Below are 13313 nucleotides of genomic sequence, written 5' to 3'. Positions count from 1 at the left end.
TTAATGGGGTTTGTCCGGACAAAAGTGAAGATACCATACAAGGCCTTTAAGCTCCAAAGATAAGGGACAGAGCTCTCACCAGCTATTCATGACCTTCTCAGGCAACTGAGAAATGAAAAGAACTGGTGAAGGCAAATCCTCATGATATCCAGCAGCCCCACAGGGAAATCCACTTGTTACTTTTAAAAACTAGCTAGTCCAGGGACCCTCACATGAAGACTGGCCATCCAGGGGTCTGCATGCCCACAGTGGTTTTAGACTGCTAAAGAGAGAAACGGAGACATGCAGAACAGCTAGAACAACTGTAGGGTGACACCTAGAGGTGCTTGCTAGCACCTATTCCGTAGTCAAAATATATATACTGGCTTCTCCCCCTACCTCTTTGGAGCAGCTTTCCAGAGGTACTGAGGGTTCGTTCCTCAGGCTATAATCTGCCGTAAGATCTCCAAGCAAAACTGAAATCCAAAAGTCTTACATTTTCCTTTCAGTTGACAAAACTGATGTCCCCCACAGGCAGCCACTTCTCAAATTCACTGCAGCTTCATGGAGAGAAGAGTCTGGCGGGCTACAGTCCATAGGGTTGCAAACAGTCGGACACGACTGAGCGACTAACACTAACACAGCACTACTCGTAACTCATCAAAGTTTATTATGGCAATTAATTATACAAACATACCAGCGATCGCTCATCCAGTACAGAAGTACTAGAACCAGTAGAGTCCATTAGTGATTTCTCTGTATAAATAACTTATGAGAAGCAAGCACAACTGGTCAGGGACCGACAGGGCTGACTGAGCATCTCATCGCACGTACCCTCTGATGGCATGCAGGCCGGGCGGGGCGGGGTGCGGCGGGAGGGGCAGGCACCAGAAGGTCAAGTTTCATCTTTGGCCCCCAGCACCCCAGGCCCACCAGGTGCTGGGTACTCGGGTAATGGACAATTCAAGGCACATATGACTTCCTAACAGATAGCAGCTCCAGAGTCTGCCCGGGAGACCTGGTTCACATCTGGTAACAACCAAGGTAATGTTTCATTCATCACAACTCCCTTTGGTCTATTGTCATTTTTTATTACCGAACTGGGTGCTGAAAGCCCCAGCGTGGTGGGGCCTCTGTGTGGCTCAGAGTCATAGTCCCTGCCCTTTACATTCTGAAGATAAGAGAGATGCAAAGAAATGACTCTGACATAGTGATGGTGTTTTACAAAGCACCACAGGGGAAGTAACTGTTAGGGCATCTTTTGATGTCTGTCTTAGGAGGGCTTTAGGGGGTCGTGAAGAGTTACAGGAGAGAGTCAAAGGAAGGGAGGGGGCTGCCGTGGATGAGATTCAAGGCACTAAAGGAGTGGACAGGAGGGGGCTGAGCCACAGAAGTCAACCAGAAGCAGGGAGATCCCAGACAAGAGAGGTGGCCAGGGAGGCAACCTGGCCTTCTGCTCCTAAATGAGCCCCTGATGTGATCACAGTCTCTTGGACCAGAACTGCCCCCTCTCCTGCAGCCAGAGGGTCCAAGGCAGCCCCTAGATTCTCCAACCAGGGCCAGCAAGGTCTGGGATCCGCCTCCACAATCCTCGGCCTGCTCCCTGCACGGGTACTGCTGCTGCTGTTCAAACGGCAGCACACAGTACAAGCTGACCTGACATCCGTCTGTCAGAGTCCTGTTATGGCTTTATGTGATGTGAAAATCACTCATTGTTTTGCCTAACTCTGTTCTCTCCCCCTGATCCAACTCTGCCATGGAACGTGCGGTGGGCCATCCTTGAACGCACCAAGAGACACAGAGAGCTGCCTCTATTAGAGTGGGCACCGTGGTTGCACTTGCTAAATCCCAGAGAAGAGGAGGGGGTGAGCAGGGGCCGGCCAGCCCCTTGCTGAGATAACTCCGCACTGGGTTCAGGCATCCGTGAGTCTGTGCAGTCACGAGATGTCCACAGGTGCGGGCACACGGGGAGGACTGAACTTCCTGCCTGGCGAGCACCAGGAGAGCTACAGCCAGCCACAGAAGCCAGGTCCTCCTTTCCCCTGGGAGGCCCGCAGGCCCTGGGACCGCCTGGTGCGGCCAAGCCAGTCACAGTGCCTGGTCAGCCGGTGCGCTCCCAGTTGGGTCCCCTCAGGCTCCCGGGCACGATACGAGTCCACGTGGAGCCAACTCCACTTCCAATTTAGCCTCGAATCTCAGCAAGGGGTGGGCTGAAGGCTGTGGTACAGGTGGGAGTAGGGAAGGGCCGAGGGCCAGGACTATGCCTAATAGCCAGGCCAGGTGGGACCCTGAGGCGGGGGGAACCCATAGGGAGGAGCAGGCCCGGGGGGGTAGGGGGGCTGGAGGGGGCCTGAGGGCTGGGGCTGTGTGGGGTATGGAGGTTTTCCTCCTGTTGAGAGGTAGGGGGGCTGCTGAGGATAACCAGGACTGGGGGCCCGGGCCCCCACCACAGGGTACCCGGGCCCAGAGGCACCAGTGGGGGCCACAGGATAGCCCGGCCGGGGTGGCATGCTCCTCTGCGGGGACCAGGAGTAGCTTGAAGGGGCCCTGGCTCCTGGCTGGGCTGCGGGGTACGGGGGCCCCAAAGGCCCACTGTAGGAAAAGGAGGGCTGGGACACCACGGGGAACGGAGCTGGCGGGAGCGCTCCATGGGCGGTGGGGCCCACGGGCATGCCTGGAGAGGGGCTGTAGGGCAAAGGGTAGGGAGGGACCACTGAGGGCTGCGGCGGCTGGGGCTGAGCGTCTTCGGCTGGCGGGGGCGTTGTCTGGGGGCCGGGGCGCAGTGGCGGGGGAGGGCGCGGAGGAGGGGCGTCCCCGGCCGGCTCCAGGGAGGCCCTGGGCTTTCTCATCACATCCTGGAGCTTCTCCACGCGAACCCGGCGCAGATGGGACAGTGTTCTCATGGAGGAGAAATTCTCCAGGAACGTGTCCAGGGGCACCTCGCCCTCCAGGAACTTCTCAGCCATGGCCTGGAAGACACAAGCTCCAGTGGCATCGGGTCTGCCGGGATGGAGGCCACCTGAATACCGCTGGGTCAGAGGTCAGCTGCAGCCCCCATCCCCACCCCAGCCAGGCCTTCTTTGTCCCTTGCTTTGGGAATTTCTCTCTATGGCTCTTCTCACTGGTGATATATTATTACACAAGCACGGGTTTAATTTATCCTGTCTCCCCCACCAAGATGTCAGCTCCCGGAGGGTGGGGACCACCTGTCACGCCACTGCTGTTCCCCACCCCGCCATCATGCCAGGCTCATGCCAGATGCTAAACTGGGTGTCGATTGACCAGGTGAACACTGGCTCCCTGGTCACTAGCACAACCCAGCCCAGGCAGGGGCTGAGGGGCTTGGCAGAGGGCAAAGAGATGTGGAGAGAGCCAGTCTGCCCATAGAGAGTGAAGACGGGCCCAGAGGGAAGCAAGAGAGAGCCGCCAGGAGAGGGGAGGGGTTGGGGGCCTGGCTTCAGCCCTCGAAGGTACCTGCTCACTGCCTTCCCCCTCCAGGCCTGCAGCTGCCCCAGGGCTGTGCCATCCATAGTCCATTTCCACTTCAACTAGTGAGACTGGGTTCCCGTTCCCTGCATCCAAAAGGGCCTCCACGGGGACTACAGGTGGAGGGACCATTCACCTCTGCCATCTACTAGAGCCCGGTCCTGTGCCCTGCAGATGCGGGTACTCAGGACAAGAGCTCCTGCTCCCGAGGAGCGGGACTCCCGGCTTCTCCCCTCTCCTGGGGCTGCCTGGTCTCTTCTGCTGCCCTCTGGCCTCTCTTCACTCTCTGTGTGCAGACCGGCTCTGGGTGGAAGGCGCTGCCAGGACCCACAGCCCCTGGCTGGGCTGTGCTAGTGGCCATGGAGCCAGTGTCCACCTGGTCAGTGTTCATCTGCTGCAGGGGCCAACTCTGCAAGGAAGACCGGGTGTCAACAGCTGCCTCACCTCGGACTCTTCTTCAATCTTCATGCTTTCGATCTGCAGAAGGTCCAACAAGGTCCCTAGCTGCAGTGCTGAGGAGAACTTCTCTGGAAGGGAGGGCAGAAAGGTTGATATTTCAAAAGTGCTTCTTGATGCTGTGATAGAGGCTGAGGTTTTGGCAAGGGTTCTGGAGAGTCCTATGTGCCAGGGGCCCTGCCTCTGCCCTGGGGTCTCAGCAGAACTCCCTTCTGCCGGTTCCCTCTAGTCAGCTTCCTGAGCTGACAGGAGCTCAGTGAACAGACCCTGGCTCCCTGGCTCCCAGGCTCCCCATGCTGGCCAGGAAAGCAAGAGGCCTCAGGCTCTGCCCACCCAGCCTAATCTGCCCAGGGGGTTACTTCCTCTGTCTGAGCGTCAAGTCCTCCACCTTGAGGACCAGATGCCCCTCACCTCCTCAGACGGCAGGCTGGGACACGAAAGCCCAGACCAGGCTCTCCAGATTCAAATCCCAGCTCCACCTCTGTGTAGCCACGGAGCCCTGGCCAAGCTCTGGCGTCTCTCTGAGTCTCACTCCTCTCATCTACGATATGAGAACAATGACAGGACCTACCCTTAGATGGCTGCTAAAGCACTTAGCCAGGCTGGGGATGTGGTAACCTGCAGTAACTGCTGGCCTCTTCCTGTTCTGGGGAGGGGGAGGGAATCTGTTTTTCTAGGAGATTCCAGCAGCTCCCCTAGCCCCATGGGGAACAGGGACCCTGAGTGAAGAGAGGCACCCCTGGTGCACATTCCCGGGGCTGGCCACCTACCCAGCTTCGCCTTCTGCTCCTGGCACCGTTCCACCAGCTTCCGGAGCTCCTGGTACTTGTCTGAGAGGTTTGAGCGGCTGATCTCCAGTGGACCCTGAAACTCCAGGTTCCGTTCGGCCAGGCTGCGGTTGGTGGCCAGCGCCATCTCCCGCTCCAGCTGCAGATCCTGGACCTATAGGACAAGACACCTGACCATGAGACCTGCCACTCAGCTCCCGGTGGGCTGGGCCAGGGGCTCCTGGGACCTGTTGCTTACCGAGGGGAAGCCAGGCAACACTCAGCCCCTAGTTAGAGTCAGATGGCATGTTAAGTGCATACTAAGTCACTTCAGTGGCGTCCCACTCTGTGTGACACTGTGGACTGTAGCTGGCCAGGCTCCTCTGTTCATGGGATTCTCCAGGCTACTCCAAGGGAGTGGGTTGCCAGGCCCTTCTCTAGGGGATCTTCCCAACCCAAGGATCGAACCTATGTCTCTTAAGTCTCCTGTACTGGCAGGCGGATTCTTTACCACTAGTGCCCCCTGGGAAGCCCAGAGTCAGATGGACCTGGGTTCGAACTCTGAGCAAAGCACTCTGACCCAGATACCTCACAAAACCTTAACCAAACAGCCTCTGTGGCAGAGGCACATGGGGAGCTGGCACAGAGGGACATGTGACGAGCTGGAGGAGCCTGCCGTGGGCTGTGTGGAGCTCCAGGGAGGGGGCAGGGGGAGTCAGAGGCTTCCTAGGAAGGAAGGGACCAAAAGAACCAACCACTCATCCCCAGGATTCAGAGGCAAGAGACTTCCTCTGAGATGCACTAACAAAAGACCAGAACACAGGCTGGACACACAAGGAGGCCCCCAAATAAAGTTAGTCTGAGGAGTGGGAAAGCCAGGGCCAGCCTGAGACACCGATTCCAGACAGACCTGTCCTGACTCCTCCACGTGTGTGTCCTGCAGAGAAGCTACGCAGATGAGCTAACAGGGGGCCCCCTGGAGAACTGTAGGGGAGTCCTCAGGTGAGCCCCTGCACAAGCCTGGCTGAGACCACGTCCCCAGGCTGAGTGGCGCTCTTCCCCTCAGCGAGGTCCTTTGTGGTCGCCAGCCCGTGAGGTGGCAGCCTCAGAAACCCTTTCCAGACCCACTCTGACCTGAAGCCCCATCCATTTATCAGGGAGAGGAGGGTGGAGAAACAGACCCACACCCCTGTAGGAGCGGGGACTACACACCAGCATGTCACCAGGGTGACTACACGCCACTCTGAGCCCCAGCTGGGTTCAGGGCGCAGCTTGGCAAGACTGGCTTCCATCAGGAACCACTGAGCAGCTTCTCCACCATGGTGCGCACATGGCGAGCCCCGCCTGACTGGCTTGACCCCGAGCAGACGCAGGAAGCCGTGGGCGTCCTAGAGGAAGGGGTTTCGGGGCGCCTGGAGCCCTGTGCTCTGGGGTGGGCTGGGAGCCTGCCCTTTGAGCTCCAGACTGGAAAGAGGACTGCCATGGCTACCAGAAATTGTGGGGCCTGGCCACGGCCTCCCGGGTCTGCTCCCTCACCTGGCTGTCAATACCTGGCTGACAAATACCCTCTGGAGCGCTCAGCAAGGGCTCTGACTCAGGACACCAGCACTGTGGGGTTCCAATCTCATTTTCATCAGCCGTGAAAGCTTTCCTTCTCTTATGTGGCAGACCCAGAGGGGTGCCTGAAGTGCCCTGTTCAGCTGCCCCTTAAGGGGCCCCAGATCCCCAGTGGACGTGTCCTCTTTATATCACCACTGCCTTTTCCCTGGGTTTTAGCCAGTAAATCTATGCTGGACACTTTCCCCTAAACCTGGTCCTACCTGTTTCTGGCCCCTCTCACCAGAGCCTCCCCCAAATCTTTTTCCATCAGGAGTTCACAATGAAGCCCTTGACCCCATTATAAGAGGTCAATAAGACAGTTCAAGCACCCCACCCAGAAGACCCCAGAACACACACTGTTCCACAGGGAGTCGGTCCCCTGCTCTTTTCTCCAAGCAATGTCCACAACCCAAACTCAGTGAGCTCCTATCCCTCCTTGAATCCCAGAGCGATGTTCATGTCTCACAGCCCACGGGAGGAACCCTGTCCACGGGGTCTCATGAGTCTACAGATCTCATTCTTCACTTCCCCGCGATCCCGTGAGTGTTCTTCCCTTCCGAGAATTCAAATCAATTAGTCAGGCACAGCTGCATGTCACAAACTCAACTTGCCTTTTGCCCACGAGGTTGTTTCTGCTGACATTTTCTGTGATTCTGTGCTTCGCCACACCTCCCATGGGCCTGCCCGGCTTGGAGGTCAATGAATTCTAATTATGTAATTTGGCCTGTTTCTACGAAGTTCTGTGTCCTTGAGAACAGGCCTTGGCGTTCCTGTCACACTGTGCTCGCGGCAGACTGGAAAAGCACTTGGTGTTTAACATGTGAAGACAGGGGATGAAGGCCGGCATTGAGTTAGCTTAGACCTGGGCCCTGGCTGAGCTCACAGCCTCACTCTCTCTAGGAGGCAGCCTTGGAGTTTAACCAAGACCAGTCTCGCTCTGGGTGGCTGGACGCACCACATCTGGGCCCCAGGCTTCCCCTCACACCCTGCCCTGCACCCCGTGCCCTCCAGCCCTGGCGAAGGCTGCTCTTGCAGGCAGAGGGGTGGTGGGGCAGCCGGAGCACCGGCAAGGAAGGAGCCAGGAGCAGGTCTGGCTGCACAGCCCCTCATGCAGAGGGAAGAGGTCTGCAGAGGCAGAGGCAGGAGAAGTTGGATGGCTAGGCTTCCCTTTTCTGGGGTCAGACACTGTGAATATACAGAAGAGACAAATTGCACGGTTCATCAGCAAAGACAGAAGCACACGCCAAAGGCCGATCAATGATCTCGCTGAAATGTCTGTGTCTCCCAACCATCAGAGGCAGGAGGCGGCGGCGTGCGGACTGCGGCCACTCAAGGCATGGCCAGGCACACGGCCAGCTCTGCAGCCACATCTGGTCAACTGACCTCTTTGACCTTGCAGGGTCAAGGTGATGGGAAGGGCAGGGAGCGCCCTTTATAAAATGTAAAGCTCTGTACTTTCAGAAGGTGGCTTATTCCCATGAGGGTGGTGACTAGGAGCTGTAGGTGATTAGGTGTGTGTTATGATTGAAAGGGATTAAACAGGAGATGAGCTAATCCCAGTCCCAGAATGGCTCTCCTAGAGATGCAGGGCCAAACAAGGTTGTAGGCGAAAAGTGGCTACACGACAGACCCAGTGCTTTTAGAAATGCCTCCAAACCCAGGCTGGAGCAACAGGGTAGGGGCTCCAGGGGCAAGCGAGTCCCTGAAGACACTGGGAGCCAGAGTTGGCTGGGGGCCCTGGGATCCCTGGCCCTGCCCTTCCCCCCTCCCCAGAACTCCCAGAGGGCCCAGGAACCAGACTGAGACCCCAGGGGCTCCTCTGGCTGGGCCCAAATCAGGGAGAAGGCCACAGAAAAGGGAAAGAGACCTGGCCCAAACTCCCAACAAGCCAGCATCCCTGAGGGCCCCAGTCCCATCCGCCATCTCTGGCCCCATGATAGCCTCCCCTACCTCCGGGGAGTCCTGGGCCAGTCGGTCGATGGCCTCTGGGTCGTTCTGCATTTCCTCCAGCTCCTCCAGGGTCTTGTCTTTCAGCGTTTCCATCTTTCCTGGGATCACAGAAGGACACTGAAGTGAGAGAGGGGCGGCTCAGGTGGAAGGGACCCCCGAGCCCATGTTCACCCATGTTTAACAAAAGACCAACTGGAGTTTCCCAGCGATGCTGCCAGTCCACAGGGAGGCCCAGGGAGGGCACAGTCCAGCTACCCTGCTCATCCCCCGTTTCCAGGGAAACCAAGAAGCTGCTCCTTCACTCAAACCATGAACCGCAGGATACGCAGAGGAACCGGGCGGCCAGAGGCAAAACCACGATTCCTGGAGGTGCTAGATGAAGCTCTCCAAGAAGCAGACAGGAAAGGCAGGAGGAGGGAGGCAGACAGGCAGGAACAGAGGCTAAACTTGGCCCAAGGCTGCCTGCGAGCCCTGATGCCAGCACACACTCTAGGAGGTGTCTATTTCTGTTTGAACAGAAATGTCTTGCCGGCTTCGGGTGCCTCCCTGCCTGTCATGTTTAGCACAAGAATCACCTTGGGTTTGCCACAAACATTCTCTGCAGCTCCACGTGCCACAAAATGAACCCTCATGTGCCACAAAAACGAACTGTCACATGCATGTCCTCATCAGAGAAGAACCAGAAATTGCCACCAAACTGGCCCCTGCGGGTATCAGAAGGAAAGGAAATCGACCGACCCGAACAGGACGCCTGCTTCGATGGAAGAGCTGGTTTCCGCGGCCCTCTCCCCATCACTCTGCCCAGGGGGATATGGATTGATGACTGTGTGACACGAGGTCACAGCCAGGCCCCAGGAGGACGGAGCTCCAGGGAGAAGAGGAAGCACTAACACACTCAGGGCTCACTTCCCTTCCGCTGACAGCATCCTCTATTCTCATCATTTTCAGACACGTGTTTTATAGCCCAGATTTTTCACTACAAAGGCTCTGCCAGTTTTCCTAGGATCCCGATGCTACAGAAACCCAGAGTCCCCATCGCCCCCCTGTGCTATGGCTCGGCGGGAATGACGACTGGGCTGAGGGGGCACCGTGGAGTCCAGGCCCAGGGTTATGGCTGTGTGGCCAGAGGTGACCTCCAGGCTTGCTTCCTCATCTGGACTAGGAGCATCCAGGGCAGCAGAAAGACGAAGGAGAAACCCATCAACGGAGACCACGTGACACCTCTGCCAGGAAGGCCAGGTTCAGCCTTCCTGCGCCAGTGTAGCTATTAAAGGTGCCCCCTTTCATTTTCCGAAGTGTCCTGGTTTAGACAACCGATTAAATGGTCACCTGACCGACAGACCTCTATAGGGCCACCCCCACTTTCTGTTACCTACTGAGGACTGAATATTGCCCCCAACCTCCACGATAAGGATGTCAAGCTTTGCTGAGCACCTGAACCCCCCGGGGTGGGGGGATGCTTGCTGAGAACGCAGGAGCCACAGCTGCACCCTCAGAGCCCTGCGTTGTAGGCCAGAGTGGGGCCCAGAAATCTCCTGGAGATGTGGACGCAGCTGGTCAAAGGCCAGATTCTGAGAAAGACGACGGCTCGCTGCTGGTCATGTGCAATGGAGGCCACTAGGGACTGCGCACCGTGGTGCGAGTTTTACAACGCACCGCCTTTCCTGCTCCTGTGAGGTGGGGGCAACTGTCCCACTGGTGGGTGGCAATCAGAAAGGTTACAAGGGGCAGAGTCAGAATTCTGCACTCTGTCTACACCTCACTCTGAGACTCCCAACAAGCTTGGTCTAAAGGTTGACAGTGAGGGTCTGGGGAAGGAGCAGAACTGGGGAGGCCCCCCCTTGTTGCTGTTTAGTCACTAAGTCTGATTCTTTCGTGACCCCATGCGCTGCAGTCTGCCAGGTTCTTCTGTCCATGGGATTTCCCAGGGAAGAATACTGGAGTGGGTTGCCATTTCTTTCTCTAGGGGATCTTCCTGACCCAGGGATCAAACCCATATCTCCCATGTCTCCTGCATTGGCAGGCAGATTCCTTACCACTGAGCCACCAGGGAAGACCACTGGGGAGGCTTCCCCCCTGCATTTATTATTCTACAAACCTACTGAGTACGCCATGAGCGAGACGAGCAAGGGCCACGGAGCAACATTCTGCAGACCTGGAATGTCAGGGGCCTGGGCTCCGTCAGACTGATCTCGTCTGAGTCCCAGGTCTGCCACTTGCCATTGTGGGAAGTGGCTCAGTGAACTCACCCTTGGCCTCAGGTTCTTCGTCTGTAAAATGGGTCAGTGCAATGGTCAACACAGGCAAAGCGCTGGCTCGGCGTGAGACCTGGCCTAAAACAAATGCTGACAGAAGGCTCCAATGCTGTGGAAGTTACTTATTGGTTACTAAAGCCTCCAACACAGCCCAGACTTGCGGGCCTCAGTGGCAGCTGGCCTGGCTCCACCACGAGGGGAGGGACCTGCCACACGAGGATGTCTGTTCCTTTCCAAAGTTAGGGCTGGGCACAGAGACACCCTCAGACTGGGGATGGATGCTCCAGTGTGGGCAGCTGGCTGGCTGCAGACAAACAGTGCAGTTTCTGCTGTGCCACCTGAGAGGGCCCCAGCAGGTCCAGACACGCTCACCACGCACCCATTCCCTGGGATGGGCCCCCACTCTCCCCCGACCACTTACCATGGGAGGTGCCCCAGCCACACACGGTGAGACCACATTCAAGGCAGCACAGCTTCAAGAGCCGATGGCACACTTTTCGGTCTCAGGACACCTGTCACTCCTAACACTATGGAGACCTCAAAGAGTTCTCGTTTATGTGGATCTTAGCTATTGATAAATATCAAAATTAAAAGTGAAGGATTCTTAAAACACAAGAACACGAAAGCATACACACACTTGCCGTCAGAAGGATGTTGTGTCATGAACCCTCTGAAAACTTCCCTGTGTACTCATTCAAGAAAGAAAGGAAAAAGGAAAATAATGCCCTAGGTTACAAAAACCACTCTGACCTCATGGACAGCCTGACAGGGTTCTCAGAGATCCCCTGGAACACACTTTGAGAACCACTGGCCTTAGATGTTAGGTGCATAGACTCAGGAGCCAGACTGCCTAGGTTTGAAGCTCATTTCTGCCACTTACTAGGTGTGTTATTTAATCTCGCTGTGCCCGTTTCTCCAGCTGTAAAACAGCAGTGCCTGGCACACTGTAGCACTACATACGTTTTTGTTGTCACCAGGACGCCCATAACCTCATTACACAGTGAGTCTCGCTATTATCCAACCTCAGAGATGAGGCTCAGAGAGGTGTCCAGGGTCACCAGGCCTAGAGGGGGCAGTGCCTGAATCAGTCCAAGACTCCTCTCACCATCTGCAGCAGCATTGCCGGGGGTCCCTGCTGAAAGCCAGAGTCCCAAGTTCCCTAGACCCAGAGCTTCAGCATCTCCACGATTTATTCATTCTTTCTTTCTTCCCCCCTTCCTTCCTTTCTCTCCCTTCCTTCCTTCCCTTCTTTCCAGTTTTACTGAGATAGAACTCACATATAGCACTGTATAAGTTTAAGGTATAGAACATAATGATTTGACTCATATCATGAGATGATGACCATAATTTTAGGGAACATCCATCATTTCCTACAGGTAACAAAATTAAAGAAATAGGAAAAAACGTGTATGTGTGTGTGTGATGAGAACTCTCAGGACTTTCCTTCTTAATGACTTTCAAATGTAACATGGTGTTAATTACACTTACGTTGTCTCTATAAATTGCATTTTTATAAGTAAAATTTATAAACTGTTATCAATTATATTTATCTTGATATCTTTATCATCCCTATTGATTATCTACCCTATAATGGAAGTTTGTACCTTTTGATGGTCCTCCTCCAATTCCTCTCCCCCACTCCCCATCCCCGTCTCGAGTAACCATGAACCTGATCTCTTTTTCTAAGTTTATTTGTATATTTGTTCTTTGAAGTGTGATTGACCTACAATCTTGCTAGTTCCTGGTATATAACACAGTGATTTGCTTCCATACATTCCAAAATGACCACCAGGACAAGTCTGGTTACGCTCAGTCACCCTACAAAGATATTAGTTATTGACTGTACTCCCCGCACTGTACACCTGACCCCCGCATGACTCCTTTATTTTGCAGCTGCAAGTTTGTACCCCTTGGTTCTCCCTCACCCCACCGCACCCCTGCCTGTTTGTTCTCTGTATCTATGACTCTGTTTTTGTTAGGCTGTGCTTGTTCATTTGTTTTTTAGTGAAATCATAGAGCATCTGGCTTTCCCCTGCCTTGACTTCCCTCACTTAGCATAAACGACTAATTTAATTTTAATGACGTTTTCAGGGGGCTCAATCTCCCTGTGCTTTTTCTGCCGAGTGTCTACCAAGCCTCCACATGCACTGCCCTCTGGGTGCTGATGGCCTGGCTCATGCAGGCATGGAAGGGGGTCTGGCATGTGAGAACAGGGTTCTTTCCCTCCGGGATTTAACTCTGGGTGTGCATTGAGCATCACCGAGTGAGGCCACTGCAGCATCCAGACCAACCAGCAGAACGTGGGTGTAGTCTGGAGAGGACAGCCCCAGTGCTGCGGCCTCCGCAGGCAGATCCATTCAACGGGTACACCTGCCACGCCGCCAGGCTTCAAGCAGGCCAGGAGACTCACCCTGTATGCAGGCCGGGTGTTGGGGGGTGGGGGGCTGAGGGGGTCCTGGGGGCTCATCACGAGCAAGAGGCGCTGATGCTGGACCCCCTGTAGCCCCCCGAGAGGCCTGGCTTCCCTGATGGGTTTCACCAGCCACTTTCCCTCTGCTACCCTTCTCCCCAAAATGGAAATGTTTTGATTAGAAGAAAGTCACTAAAACCAAATCTTTCTAAAACTTTCAAGTTATTTTACAACATTCTCATCTCTTTTTCTACTGGGGCTGCCCAAAGGGTAGTACGGACGCCTCTGTGCATCAGGTGTGCATGTCCATCCTTTGTGAATTTGTAGTGTATGTGGGTGATCGTGGGTGAGTCTGTGACAGCAAAGCGGCCAAGTCTTCCCCCAGGGCTTGAAAGTCCAAGGTCACACAAA

General features: G+C 55.4%; 1 protein-coding gene across 1 annotated transcript in view; it reads right to left on the bottom strand.

Annotated features, from left to right (window-relative positions):
• Positions 1-626: 626 nt before the first annotated feature.
• Positions 627-13313, bottom strand: part of VPS37C (VPS37C subunit of ESCRT-I) — a 30385-nt gene continuing 17698 nt past the window's right edge. Inside the window, exons 2-5 of the mRNA XM_055581138.1 lie at positions 8238-8335; positions 4692-4863; positions 3910-3992; positions 627-2948 (exon numbers count right to left, since the gene is read on the bottom strand). Of these exons, the coding sequence (XP_055437113.1) occupies positions 2244-2948; positions 3910-3992; positions 4692-4863; positions 8238-8330 (1053 nt within the window). The 5' untranslated portion in view covers positions 8331-8335 and the 3' untranslated portion in view covers positions 627-2243. The remainder of the gene's footprint in view (positions 2949-3909; positions 3993-4691; positions 4864-8237; positions 8336-13313) is intronic.

The sequence above is a fragment of the Bubalus kerabau genome, chromosome 5, assembly GCF_029407905.1.
Source record: "Bubalus kerabau isolate K-KA32 ecotype Philippines breed swamp buffalo chromosome 5, PCC_UOA_SB_1v2, whole genome shotgun sequence".
In the NCBI taxonomy this organism is placed as follows: Eukaryota; Metazoa; Chordata; class Mammalia; order Artiodactyla; family Bovidae; genus Bubalus; species Bubalus kerabau.
Note: the sequence above shows the minus strand (reverse complement) of the source record. Positions and strands in the feature narration are given on the sequence as shown.